The sequence below is a fragment of the Alligator mississippiensis genome, chromosome 3 (genome assembly GCF_030867095.1).
Source record: "Alligator mississippiensis isolate rAllMis1 chromosome 3, rAllMis1, whole genome shotgun sequence".
Taxonomy (NCBI): domain Eukaryota; kingdom Metazoa; phylum Chordata; order Crocodylia; family Alligatoridae; genus Alligator; species Alligator mississippiensis.
Window position 1 is genome coordinate 252443154 of NC_081826.1, and position 15221 is coordinate 252458374.

General features: G+C 44.1%; 1 protein-coding gene across 2 annotated transcripts in view; it reads left to right on the forward strand.

Annotated features, from left to right (window-relative positions):
* FCHO2 (FCH and mu domain containing endocytic adaptor 2) overlaps positions 1-15221 on the forward strand; it is a 153528-nt gene that overhangs the window by 14454 nt on the left and 123853 nt on the right. For both annotated transcript variants that reach the window (XM_006263835.4, XM_006263836.4), the window contains exon 2: positions 13707-13798. In XM_006263835.4, the coding sequence (XP_006263897.1) occupies positions 13707-13798 (92 nt within the window). The remainder of the gene's footprint in view (positions 1-13706; positions 13799-15221) is intronic.

A 15221-nucleotide genomic window follows, 5' to 3' on the forward strand; every position in this document is an offset into this window, starting at 1 on the left:
TAGATCCAATAAAGATGTTTAGATAACTACTATCCCAAAATGTTTTGCGATTGAAATGGGCAAATAGGCCTTTGAGAGCAATAAAACAAAAAGTTACTGGGCCTTTTCTGTGCGTGGAAGTCTTGCATGTGGGAGATGGCCTTATTGTGTAGAAAATTTCGTGTTTTGAACATTTCAGGGTAAAAACATGATCGCAAGTTGACTGAGTCAAAACATTACATGGCTGTCTGGGCAATCTGAGAATTAGATCAGTTCTTCCAGCAAAGGTTCTAAAACAGGAAGCTAATTTTCTGTTCTTAGCACCTAGAAAAGATTGCCCTAGCAAGAACCATTTTTAGGAGGTTTTCATATTCCTTTTCTTTTAGCAGCAAGTGTTGTTGAGCTCAGAAGTTTCTTACTGGTCCAGTTCAGAGTTCCAAACTCAGGTGCAGATGGCCAAATCCATTCCTAACAAATGCAGACTCTAATTTAGTGCTCTTTGCTCTGGCTGAGGCATCTCTCTCTCAATCTTATTCTGGTCCATCTTTAACAGCTCAATTTTTCTCAGGTTAAGGAGTTTGTAGTTGTTGGCAGTCCCTTGGAGTCAAGGATGATGTCCGTCAGGCTTGATGGGTCCTCAGGTGACTGAAGAGCCCAATTCTGGATAGACATATTCTTTAGCAATGGAGGCATGTTGTTGTGCCAGGGGAGTGGGATTCGCAGCCCCAGGTTGGTCGTCTCCTTCCTCTGCCGTCGCTGTTCTGCCTCAGTATCAAGTTGTTGGGCCTTGAAGTGGTGCATGCCTTGTTAGACCAGGTGGTGCCACACTGAATGGTCAGCAGCTTGCTCCTCCCAGCTGTTAGTGTTGATGTCTCCGTGGTTGAGGGCGACCATGAGTGTGTCTTTCTACCATTTTCTTTGGCTGCCCTTTGAGCATTGGCCAATGGATAGCTGGGAAAAGAGAATCTGGTGAGGGAGGCAGTTCTCAGACACCCAGATGCAGTGGCCCGTCCGTCGGAGTTGATTTCTCAAGAGCAAGGCTTCGATTTTGGTGGACACAGCTTCATGGAGGATGCTCGCACTGGTCCGGTGGGCCTTCCATTTGATCCCCAGGATTTGATGCAAGCGCTGCTGGTTAAAGCTCTCAAGGGTCTTAACATGGCGTTGGTAGACAGTCCAGGTTTCACTGCAGTAGAGAAGGGTGATCAGAATGACAGCCTTGTAAACCAGGACCTTCGTCGACTTCTGAAGGACTCTATTTTCGAAGACACGTTGTCGCAGCTTGAACAGGGCAGCACTGGAGCAGTTGACCCGGTGCTGGACTTCTTCATCGATGGCAGCCCATTGAGAGAGGTGGCTGCCAAGATACGGAAAGTGCTCTACGTACTCCAGTGCCTCCCTGTCTACATAGATAGTGCGAAGGATATTCAGCTGGCCTGGGGGGGTTGATGGAGAACCTTCATCTTTGCAACATTCAAGGACAGGCCAAGTCTCTTATATGAAGCATTGAATAGATCTAAGGTTGCTTGAACATCCTGTGCAGTGAGCCATCATGAAGCAGTTGTCCGCAAACTGAAGGTCATGGATGTCTTTGGTGGTGAGTTTCGTTTTTGCCTGAAAGTGCCCAGGATTGAAAAGCTTCCCATCCAGTCAGTACTGGATACTGGTGCCGGATGGTAGATCATCTCGGATGAAGTGGATGATGATGGCCAGGTAGATGGTGAACAGGGTGGGGGTAATCACTCAACCTTGTTTGACCCCGGTCTGGATCTTCCACTCAGGACAGTGGCAGTCATATCATCATGCAGGAACCTCCATTTTTCTCAGGTTAAGGAGTTCATAGTCCTGGTGTATACAAGTAGCCACTCTTTTTCTGGAATGGGAGAGTGTGAGGCAGGGACAAGGCACGGGACAGAGCTATGGGCAGCTCATCCGAGGGTGCACACCCCCGGGGGAGACATGGGGAGCATGTGTCCCCCAGATTTGTGCTTGGAGCTAAGGTGCGCTGTGGGCTCAGAGCCAGGGGCTGTGCCAGCCTCTTCCTGGTGGTGGGGTTGATCCAGGGCTTTGCTTGGGACAGGCGGGGGTGGGGCAGGCAGCAGTGGTGCTGCGAGTGGGGTTACAGGGTGTGCTAGAGCCACCCCAAAATTTGCTGTAGCCACCCCATTACCTCCCCACCTAGCACCGCCGCCCACCCCACCCCTGCCTGCCCTGAGTGCAGCCCCAGTCCAGCCCCACCACTAGGAAAAGGCCGGTGCCGTCTCCAGCCCCGAGCACACAGCAGGCAGCCCACCCTCGTCCCGTGCACAAATCTGGGGGGGGGGGAACGCCCTTCCATGCCTAACTCAAGGATGCGTGCAGTGGCAGGAGCTGCACATGCACACGACATTTATCAGTACATTATTGGCCACGTCGGCCGAAACAAGCCGACTGCCAATAACGTCAATTTTCTTTTTATCGGTGCCGATACAATATGGACTGATGTATCAGTGCACCTCTAAATGAAATGGTGTTACTACAGTTCAGTGTTCAGAAGTGTGTGTGGGGCAATAACCTTAAATTTGAAAGTACAAAGCTCAGCATGCACAGTTTAAATTCCATTTAGCTGTTAGGTATAAGTAGGGTCCTACCAGATTCTTGGTGGAAGTTAGCCGTGCTGTGGCTCCTTTAATTTTAAAGGTTCCCCTGCGCCACCCCAACCTCCCAATCCTTAGTCCCCCTCAGCTGCTGATTGGTGGAGGGGCCCTGGTTGCGGCTTGCTCCTGTTCGGGAAGGAAGTGAAAAATCACGGTTTTAAACTTGGCACTGTTTTTGTTTCCCCACCGCTGATTGGCCAAGGGGCCCCGGCGGCCCCACTGCTTGCTGCTGACCAGCAGGGAGACAAAAATGGTGCCATGTTTAAAACTGGTTTTCACTTCCATGCTGATCAGGAGCAAGCCGCAAGCAGGGCCCCTCCACCAATCAGCGACGGGGACATGTGGGGGAACCTGCAAGATTAAAAGAGCTGCAGCTCACCCCACTTCTGTGAATCCAGTAGGGCCCCAGGTATAAGAATTGCTCTTGTGTTCAACTGGTGGCCTGCAAGCCACACCCTCTATACCTGCTGCTGCTGGGATCTCCAGGCTTTTGCTCTATCTTTTAGCTTCTGCTTCTTGCCCCTGCCTCAGAGGTTAAGGCAACACAGCTTGGGTGGGGGCTCCATCCCAGGTCAGGGACAGTTCTAGCCAGGAGGAAACCACATAGTAGGGTGAGCCATGTGGCTTCTAGCCACTCAGAAGTTGGAGCCTTGTTTTACAATAGCTGTTTTTGAAAGCTGCATGATATGGAATGCAGTTCAGTAATAAATAACTTGCAAGATGAACATGCAGAAGCCAGAAAACCTCTAGTTAAAGTTTTCTCGGAAAGGATTATGTTTACTACAGATGGGGTGTTTTCTGTTTCACTCCTACTTAGTAAATAAAAACATTAATTTATAATGGTGATATGTTCCATGCTCTCTTCTTAAAAGCACAGTGGCAGAAAGAGATCTTGGAGTCATTATCGATTCCAAGGTGAACATGGGCTGTCAATGGGAGGACACGGTTAGTAGGACTAACTGCACCTTTTCGTGCATCCACACATGTATCACAAGCAGGGCCAAGGAGGTGATCCTCCCCCTCTACGTGACACTGGTCAGGCTGCAGTTGGAGTACTGCATCCAGTTCTGGGCTCTGGACTTCAGGAGAGATGTGGCTAGCATTGAGAGGGTCCAGAGGAGGGCCACTTGCATGATCTGGGGCCAGCAGGACATACCCTACAAGGAGAGGCTATGGAACCTTAATCTGTTCAGCCTTCACAAGAGAAGGCTGAGAGGAGGCCTGGTCGCCATCTATAAACTTACTAGGGGGGACCAGCGGGGAATGGCAGAGACCTTGTTCCCCCGAGCGCCTCCCAGAGTAATGAGGAATAACAGCCATAAGTTGTTAGAGAGTAGGTTCAGACTAGACATTAGAAAGCACTATTTAACAGTCAGGGCAGCTAGGATCTGGAACCAACTTCCAGGGGAAGTAGTGTTGGCTCCTACCTTGGGGGTCTTTAAGAGAAGGCTTGACGATTACCTAGCTAGGGTCATTTGAGCCCAATTTTTCTCTCCTGCCCAGGGCAGGGAGTCGGACTAGAAGATCTGCAAGGTCCCTTCCGACACTACATCTATGAACCTATGAAATAGTTTTGCAATATGGGACAAATAGCATTATCAGAGAAATTTAGAGTTCCCCCATTTTATTTTGAAGGTTTTGATATCTAACCTCATAATTCTACATTTTTGCACTTTTTTCAGTGCTCAGGGCTTGTCTACAGTTAAGAATTTGAAGGTATAGCTATACTGGTACACCTGTATTGGCAAACTCCTTTAGTGGAGACAGCTTTATATTTCTCTTAATGATTTTTATCTCTCTTTTTTTTCTTACATAGCTGTAAAGTTAGTAGCAAGGATGATACATTAGAAAAGTTTTTCAACATCAACCTCTGGTTTAGTTTTTCTAATACTAGCTGGTGGAGTAGATTTGGCTGCAATATTCAAGAATGAATTCTTGGCAGACAGTAGCATCAGTTCAATGTGTTCATGTGCATTCTACGGCGAGGTATCAGGGAATAATTATAAAACAAAACTAAACTCTTTTGACAAAAGAGCAGACCAAAACCATTTTATGATTTTAGCTTTTTAATAAATGGAGGGTTGATGGAAGAAAAACAACAAATTAATGAAAATGTGTTTGCCTTCCAAATGAATATCTTATTTAAAGCAATTCTGCGTTTTTGGGGTTTGTTTTTTGGGGGGGGGGGGTTGGGGGGTGCTTAAAAAAAGCCTAAAGGCATCATAATTAGTATTAGGTAGGATTTGAACACTCATTTTGGAAATTATCCAGGTTTCATTATTTAAGAATTCAGAGTAAATAAAAGATGTTTTATGGCTTAAAAAATCCAATAATTAAATCTAGGGACTGTTTTCAAATAGAGCTGTTAAATAAGTATTTGATTGCCTGTTTCCTAGAGAATAAGTTGATGTTTTCCCAGGATTAAATAAATCAAGATTTACACTGTGTATAATAAAGTGAATGGGACTGTTGGGGAGGGTTGGCTGTTAAATTCCTTTAATCAGACTACTCCATTCCTTCATTTTGACTTGGTATAGTTGGGAGAATGGTGCTTGGCTCAGTATCCCTGTACACAAACTCAGTTAAGTACATGTTTAGCCTGTAAAACTTTGGTCAACTTGAGTATTGTATCGTTGTTTACATTGTACAGCCTAGGTAGGAAAAAATAATCCTCTTTCTAAATTTGTATAACCAAATACATGTAGTTTAATCCTAGACAAAAAGAAATTTTGTACCTGCTCGTATTTGGTCTTTATTAGTAGTCTTATTTGCTTAAGTTTTGGTGACTGGACAATATTAACAGCTGTCCTTTTCTGCTTGTCTGCCATTGATTGTAAAATATATAATAAAAAGTAATACCTGGCTTGTTAAGGACAGAAAAATACTAAGCTATCTACTTAGGTTGTGTTTTTATTTTATTATGATAAACACTAGCATTGAAAAATTTTAGTCCAAATTAAGCAGTAGCTGTACCTTGGACCACTTGACTGGAAATCTACCATAGATTTCCAAAGATACTTCAGGCTATTAAACACAGCATAAGTTTTAAATTCCACTTGTCACATGGAACAAGTGAAAAAAATTCTTGAAAAATTAAAGGTTTATTAGCATAGTTCAACAAAACAGGGAGTTCCTGTAATCTGTTTCCTGTTATGTACAAGTTGTGGAAAAATTGAATTCTTCCTTAATTGCTGATAGGGCTACTTTCATTTCCATCAGAATATAACACTTTTAGTTGCTGAGATAGGGAAAAGGAAATGAAATGTCAACTAAAAAGTTGGCTGCCTCCGCTTCTCTTTCTTTCTTTCTTGATTCTTTCTTCTTTTTTTTTTTTTAAGTTGTCAGGATTAGTAGTATCCCAGTATAGGCGTTCTTCTTAAGAGTAGGCTCTGTCCTCTTTGACATTAACAGAAAAAGAAGTGCCTTTATGGCAGTGTCAGCAACCTTAAGTAAGAGGCTCACTTGTTAAAGAACATTGTCATTACCTCTAGGATATGTCAGAATGCTTTGGGCACCCCTCATATGCACACCATTCTACACCATTCTACACTTGTTGAATTGAAGGAAATATAAAATCAGCATCTGGTTTTTATTGCTTGTTCACATCATGTCAGAGTGTGATTCTTGCTGAAAGGGAGCTGGAGTCCCTAAAGCCATATATATTTAATTTATATATATTTTAATTGACCTTCATTGGACTTCAATCTCAATCCTTATTTATTTTTTTACAAGAAATAAAAGGGGGGGAGGGAATGGCAAAATTTTATTGAATGACAGAGTTTGGACTTCATTTACATAATGCTTATTACTTACAACATTTTTTGTCTTTCCAGTTGTCAATGATGTGCTACACAAAGAAATGAGCAGTAGTACATCACTACTTCAGCCTTCTGGTTATATGTTCTTCTTAACCTTAAATTATCTTTCTTCCCCTAATCACATTGTGAATCTGTTTCCATCCTGTGTCACTAATGTGCACTCTTAACTCTGATGATCAGCAACAGTATATCAATACATACATATTGTAATTCTTCTTAATTTCTGTATAAAAATTATTGTTAAATTGCTAAGTTGCTGCCTAATCACATAACTCCTTCCTAAACATTCTAGAAAAGCATCTCATGGCCACTTTTTGCAATCTGGCAGCATGTCTCATTGAATTTACATGCATCATTACATGTAATTTCATGTGGCTTATGAAAGGGGTAGCTGTTCTAGCTTAATCATCAAAACTTTATCTTATAATCAGCATATGTGTTCAAACAGCTAACATACAACTAACTCAACCTCATGTGTGTTTGAGGTGGAAAAGGTAGTGCTACTTATTGTTCAGGTTGCCTGATACCTTTCATTATAAAACTCTGTTTTAAGTTGCCTATAACTTGCTTATACATAAATTATTAGGACTCACGAGTCCCTTTGTGCTATTTTTAATGTTCCACAAGAATGATTCAGCAGCTTCAGAGAAAAAGTTGGAGTTAATTCTTGTTTACATGGAATTACAACAGAATGGCTTTTTCCCAAGCCAGTGTCAACTGTAGTAGAGCCTGCTTTTTTCATATTGGATGATTGGTCATCTGCTTAAGTTGCAACAAGTTGTTGAACTAAGGATGAACTGCTCAGCTGATTGCAGCTTTTCCTTCAAAGGGTGGCTCTTCTCAACTCTGCTCTAGTTTATCAGCAGTGTTGTGTAACTGATTTGGAAAAAAATGGCACCTTTTGAAATAAAAGCCACAGCAAACAGCTGGAACAACTCGGGAATCCCACATGTGCTGTGGTTACATATACCCTAGGTAGTTTGCAAACCCTCATCTTTTGCCAGGGACTAAGAAACCTACCCTACAAAGAATCTAGGTTCCTCCTGTATGCCTAAATGAGGTGCTCAACCTGTAGAACAATTTTTATTCAACTTTGAGGGGTTGGGGGGACTCCCTACAAGCCCAAGAATTTGGCAGTGGGAGAGCAGTGGCAGCTAACTGCTGCTCCCCTGCTGTCAAATGTCCAGACCGTGGGGGAGGGGGAGCCTCGCAGGCCAGATAGTGTGGCCCTGTACACTAGCTTGAGCACATGGGGCCAACTGGGTGATGGAGAGCCAAGCCAGACAGTGTGGGGCCCGATTCTGGGGTGCAGGGCCTGGTCTTGGGGCACAGAACCTGACTTCTCCCGCAAACCAGCCTAGCACCACTTATCCAGCCTGCACAGCCAAAGGTTTGAGCAACAGTGGCCTAAACCAATCCTGATAGAAGTTTGTATAATCTGTTCTTAAAATTCTCCAGTAATAGATAGGTCACAGCTTTTTTAAACGTGTTCCAGTGTTTAACTATCCTTATAGCTAGTCTGACAGGGAGCACACTCAGGGCTGAGTCTCATCCGTCCTGCCCATCTGTCTGTATGGGGCAGTCTGCCTGGTATTGCCTGCCACAAATTTGCTATTACAGTAAACTGGTGGTAAATGTGGGGGGCTGCCCATTACATGACCTGATACCAGGGGGCACTATCTACAGCTCTGTACCTTCCCTACACTGTGGCCCATGCCCTGCAGATGGCATCCAAGATGTTCTCATACTCCTGGCCTGAAGCCAGACTAAACCTAGTCCTCCACCAGACAACACACACGCACACCCATCCACCACCCCCTCTTGGGGCCTCCTGCACTGTACCTCCTTTCACATGGTCTTTTGCTTGACACACCATACTGTGCCCCCCCACTCTGCCTTGCTCTCCCCTGGAGCGACCCCTCTGGCCATCAGGCTTATCCGAATCACGCCTTGGCTGGCAACATGCAGTCTCTTGAGCCTCTCCTGCAACCCTCACCTGGGGTAGTGCCAACCAATTCACCAAACAGAGGGCCAAATTTGCCTTGGCCCCTCACCGGACTTCTTATACACAACACCATGATCTTGTGGGGGTTGGCCCGTGTGCTGCCCTTCTGGCCATCCTTCAGCCCTACTTGGCATACCCCCCGGGGCTGCTCTTCAGACCATCCCTTCAGCCCTACTCAACCCTGAATTACGCCCAGTCTTTCAGGTCATGAAGATGCACCCTACTTTGGGCAGGCCCACCTACAACCCTGCTCTCTCAGGGTCTCAGCTGCCCTTTCTAGGGCTCCACACAACTGCCCCCTCCTCAGGGCCTCTGGGGTCTTGCACCCCTGTGGGCTCAGGTGGCCACAGCCATGCCTGGTGGGAGGGGGGGTGTGTAGGGCATGGGGGGCACCAAGCAGCCCCTTGCAGGCTGGAACTCTGATAGCCTGCAAGAGATAAGCCACAGTTTCTCATGTTTTTCTCCTTTAAAGGAGAATCCATTTTTAAAGTTTGTTCGCAGCCCTTTCATATATTCTTGCACTCTGCTTTCGGGTCACAACCCATGGGTTGAGAAATGCTAATCTAGGTCCCAAGAGACAGCAATGGTTGGTGAAACTGTACACCAAAACCGTGGAATCTAGATGCATACCAAAACTGTGACAGGAGGCAATGGTCACTGCAGTACTCAAAGTGGTTAAGCTGATTGATGACCCAGGTGTCTACAGGCCAGTATCACTCTTGTATGACCTACGGACTCTTGGAATGTATGATCTTCAGGAGAATCAACCCTTTTATCAAGCCAGTGATCCCCAGTGAACAAGTGGGATTCCAATCTCAGCGAAATTGCTATGACCAAATTTTGGCCTTTGCAATGCATATTGAAGCTGGTTTTCAGAAAAAAATCTAAGACCGGTGTAGCCTTTGTAGACCTGTCATCAGTCTATGACATGTAAAAAAATCAGCTTATGACATGTAAAAAAATGTGTGATGCTGAAGCTTGAAAAGATTATACCCTGCCACCAAATGCTACGCCTGATATTGACAGTGCTAAGTAATAGGTGGCTACACGTCCACCTGAATGACCGAGTCAGCTCACCCTGGTTTTTCAGCAGTGGACTACCACAAGGCTCAGTACTCACATCAATACTCTTTAATGGATACACAAGTGATATGCCATCAACAGAGTTGCTCAAATTTGTATATGCACCTGATCTTGCTTTGGCAACACAAGTAGCCACCTCCAATGACATCGGGTGCGCTTTGACTGAGGACCCGAACATTATAGAGGAATATTTTTGGAAATGGAGATTCAAGCCAAATCCCTACAAAACAACAGTAACTGCATTCTATCTTGGTAACAAGAATGCTAAGCATACCCTGAAGATAACTTTCTGTGGCAACACTGTGCAGCACAACCCTACTCTGTCTTATCTTGGAGTGGGGCTGGATTGCATGTTAACTTTCCCTGGCCACCTGAAGAAGGTGGCTGCTGAGATGAAGGTAAGGGTCAATTTGATCCAGAAATTGGCAAGCACAAGCTGGGGAACATCAGTATTATGGACTTCAGTGCTGGCCCTTGCATACTGTGTAGCTGATTACCTTGACGTATGGACCAGAAGCAGTCACATTCAACTTGTTGACATCCATCTTAACTCTGCAGTGTGGTGCATCACTGGAACCTTCAAGTCAGCCTCAGCACCTTGGCTGCCCTCGCTGTTGCACGTTGCTTTTCTACCCATTTGTCATGAGGCAGCAACTCTACAGGAAGTCCAGCGAATTAAGGAAAACAAATGTATCCCCATCCACCAGGACCTCAGCCATCTCCCTCACCATTGAATAAGCAGGGCTGGGCAAAATGCAGCCTGCGGGCTGGATGCAGCCCGCCAGGCCATTCTATCTGGCCTGCGGGGCCCCTCAAAAATTTAGAAAATTAATATCTAGCTGCCCTGGCTGCCTGTCATGTGGTCCTCAATGGCTTGCCAAAACTCAGTAAGTGGCCCTCCGCCCAAAATAATTGCCCGCCCCTGGGTTACAGTCATGCAAACCCTTCTGGATCCATGCACTTAACCTTCAACAATGTGACTTCAACCCTGATGATGCTTGGAAAACTGAGTGGCGTTTACAGGAAGTCCAAATAAACATCTTCTGATAGATCCAACATAAACGGTCCCTGGCTTTGATCTACAACACTCAAGGACAACTCTAAGTTGTATCCACACAAGCCATGGCACATATGGATACTTGATGAACAAATGGAAAATTAAACTCTCCACTGTGTGACTCTGGTCACCCAGAACAAACCATGGAACATATAACAACTCAGTGCCCAATCCGCAAATATGAAGGCGGTATCACAGCAATACACTCTATTGCTCCTGATGCAATTGTCTGGTTTAACCACCTAAATATGTTGAATTGTAGTTGGTGTTCTGTATCTATATCAGCCATCTGAAAGAAGAAGGCCGAGCAACTGAAATATGAAGTCTAGCTAACATTTCCCTGTTTTTCTATCCCTCCCGTCTAACCTATGATTTCAAGATTTTTTTTCCCCAGCATTCTTTAGATGTTAAATTTATAAAATCATGCTCTATCATTGTATTTAATGGTGCATAAGTTGTTCCATGGACATATCTGGTCAGGTTTACATTAGATGTATATTACTACAGCTGTTCTAAATCTGTCTATAACTCATTGAACTTCATCTTCATATTTTGAATGTTGTGATAAATTGTTACCTGAAAAGTACATTGTAAAATTAATGCTGTTAATTTTGTTTGGAATGAGCATGGTACAATATTTATATTAGGTATGTGAATGAAGGTGGTTCAGTTCAGGTGGCAATTTATGGCTACATGGTAATTCCTTCTGAAAAAGTTTGGTACATCAGGAAGATAAGCAAGCTAGTGCTCTAATTTGCATTTTATAATTGATAACAGACAAAAAGAGTGGGTAGGGAAGGGTTGGTAGACATCTGTGTTGTTATTAGTTTTGCCAAATGCTAAATATTAGGGCTGTGCGAGGCTTCAGGCAGAGCTTCGGATCTGGAGAAGCTGAGGACGCTTCGGGGTTCGAAGCAGCACATCCGGGTTGAAGCGCTGGCCTTGTTAGGCTTCCCAAAGCAGTTTGGAGCTCCTGAAGAGCTTCAGAGCCGCCTCGGAGATCCAGCCATAGGGTATAATGGGGAACAATAAAATATCTATAACTCTGTTATTTTTCGTCTGATTTTGATGAAATTTACTGGGGTGATAGACTCTGCAGAGAGGATAAAACCTGCCAAATTTAAAGAAGATCGATGCAGGGGTTTGGGGGAAACAGCACCCCAAATTCTTGAAAGCATAACTCATGTCACGTCTAGGCGTTACAACATAGCGGGGTTAAAACTGCAGGGGTGGTAGCCTATGCTGAGACCACAAAGCCTGCCAAGTTTCAAAAAGATTGGTGCAGGGGTTTGGGGGCAACTGCCCCTCAAGCAGCGGACAAGCAAAACTCGTGCCATGGGTGCTGTGGGGCTGACTGTCTGTCTTGGGGCGGGGAGGGGAGATGCTGCTGCAGGCCTGGCTGCTAAGCTGCTGCCTTACCAGTTACCAATCAATCAATCATGATTCACTCAGGGACCAGCTCAATACACAGGCCCTAGCTCCTACATAATGACTTAACGAGCATCAATTAGCACCTACAAAACCAGGCTAACAAGAGGAAAGAATCAATACAATCAACTGCCCCAAGACGGACATAGCCTTGGCACCAGTTTTATCTGTCAGCAGCTAGGGGTGCAGGGCCCCAGAACCCCCCTGCACCGATCTTGAGAGCTGGCAGATGTCACAGCAGGGGCCACCATCCCTGCAGCTGTCACCCTGCTGTGCCTTAACACACACACTGTCACCCATGGCACGAGTTTTGCTTGTCCACAGCTTGAGGTGCAGTTCCCCCCAAACCCCTGCACCGATCTCCTTGAAACTTGGCAGGCTTTGTGGCCTCAGTAAGAGCTACCACCCCTGCAGTTTTGACCCCCCTGTGTTGTAACATAGGTATGACATGAGTTTGGCTTTCAGGAATTTGGGGTACAGTTCCTCCCAAACCCCTGCACTGATCTTCTTGAAACTTGGCAGGTTTCATGCTCTCCGCAAAGGCTACCATCTCTGCAAGTTTCGTCCAAATCAGACAAAAAACAACTAAGTTCTAGATATTTCATTGATTCCCTCATTATACCCTATGGCCGGATCTCCGAGGTGGCTCTGAACCTTTGGAGCTGCTTCAGCTGGATTGAGGCAGAAACTCAGTCCGGAGATCTGGATCGGATCACGGCCATCCGAAGTGGCCGGATCTGAAGCTGGATCGGATCGCTGCCGACTCTCACAGGCCTACTAAATATGTATGTGAAAAGAGTCTGGATATGAGGATAAAAGGAATAGGAAGAGTAGGATAAGCCTAAACTTTGTGTGTCTGAGTGACTTATGGGGATAACAAAGCTGTGTCAGTGTTGATGGAAATGAGAGTACAGATAAATAGTGTAGAAGGGAATCTTAATGTTTTGAGCTTCGTGTTTTTGATGTAGACCTGAGGTAACATTGGAAAGGCTGAAGGAGAGATGAGCCTGGACAAAACAGAAGGCATTGGATTGGGGAGAGAGACTTGTCATCTCTCTAAAACAGTGGGGATATATTAAATAGGGGTGCCACAGGTGGCATGGTCAGCATCTGTGTAGTATGCCATAGATTGGGGAGGAAAAGGGGAGCACAGTGGCAGATGGGGCAAGGAGTAGAAAGCAGAACTGCAGGTCAAGTAGGGAGCAGAAAGCAGAGCAGCAGGTAACGTAGGGGACAGGGATTGGAATGGGCACTCAGGGAGGGTGAGTGGCTAATTTGTAGCACACCTGCCAAAAATGTTGACTTGTGTTGGGTTACATCATTTAGGAAATAAGCATGGAGGAAAGAGGAGAGGAGTAAGGACACGTACGTTCTTGGGACATCTTCAGAGGTGGAGAGAAGGGGGAAAGAAAGCACTAAAGGAACAGGCACATGACAGTTAAGGGAAGATAGTGATGCAGGAGCCCCTGGAAGAGAATATAGAAGTGTCAAAAGGCATTATTGGAATAACTTTTAATTGGCTCAGATAAAAGGGCATTTATAGTGGCATTGGAGAAGAGGTAATTAAGGTACCAGGAATGACTCACTTTGTTTAGTGAGAATGAAATTTGTTAAAATGCATAGGAAAATACTTGGCTTTACACCACTTTAACAAGTTGTACTTCACAGGTTTTTTAATGAAGTCGTCTTATTTATCTCAGGGGGAAAGAAACAATGGCTTTGATGTCCTCTATCACAACATGAAGCATGGACATACATCAACAAAAGAGCTAGCAGATTTTATAAGAGAAAGGTAAGTGTTTATCTTTGTTAGTCCTGAATCTTAGCACACTCATGCATTTGTTTTTGAAAGTTCAGATTGTGCATTGTAGGAATGTAATTTTTTTTTCTGCAGTCCATAAGCATTACTATTTTTTTTTTTTTTTACTCTTTCAAGGATATCTAGAGTTCCAGTATTCCCTTGAAAATAAACAGTGCCTTGAGCATTAAGTATTTAAATGATTCATTTTTTCAAAGTTTGAATTGGTTGATACAATTTTATTTCAGTGAGCTAAAAAGACCAAAATTAATAAATATTTGGCAACTGAAGTTTACCCTATTTTTCACTTTGTTCATAGAAGAGTAGGCATTTCTTTTCTTAGACAGTAGAAGTAGTGCTGCTTCTAGAAAAATTATGATGACCGTTGCCTACAACAAGTTTATCAAAATCCTTTAGCTCCTGGGCCAGATCAGGGCTGCAAGGATCCTTGTAGGCCAAATCTGGATATATCCCTGGAGGTGAGGCAAGCAGAGGTATTGACTGATGCAAGGATTAATGCACACATTGCTTGCCCCTCCCAACATGTATCTCCACTGGGATTCTGTAAGCTGGAATTTGGCAGTGGCATCACCGCTGTCATCCTGCTCCCTCCAGGAGCCCCATGGGCCAGGTGCATATCCAAAAGATAGGTTATAGCAGGAAGTACTCTGAAAACCTGTAGGACCTAAGGGAGGATTAGTGGTCTAATGTCAACTGACATTAGGGTTAAGATTAAAGGTATGTCTTCTGTTAATTCAGTTCAGATTGCAGTTTGTAACTATGTATGTGTATACCTTGTCCTGAATATGTATGATTTTATCTGAAGAATTCTGGGAAAATACTTAAGTGTTCTTAAAATCCTGTCAAACTCTGGAGAGAGAACATATTTTAAAGTGGGGCTTACAAAGTGTTGGTCAAATGACTGAATGACATGGTGGAAGACGCATTTTTACATTGGCTAGTTACTAACAGATTTGACTTTAACCAACTCACTTAATCATTCAGTAACAGAATATCTATATATAAAATGGATATAATAAAATAGGGCTGTTCTTAATCATTAATGTGCTGTGGTCATACTTTTGGCTCTTATCCACTCTTCAATTAGTAGTTTTTTAATCTTCTTTGTAACATTAAAATGAAAAGTTCTGCAGTGTTTTTCAAAGCCCAGTTACTGGGCTCAGTTACAAGTAGTCTGTGCAACTGTGCTTGTTGTGTTCATAGCTGTATATATGATAGAATCTTGCTGATATTTCACTGATGCCACTTTTACAAACTCAAATAAATTTGTAATTGATATTTTAAATAAATGTAAAATATGTAGCAAATTGGTTGGTCATTCATTCTTCAGGTGAGAATTAGGCAATTATTTTGATAGAAAAAAGTATACTGTTTCTCTTCCGTTCTTAATTCTCTT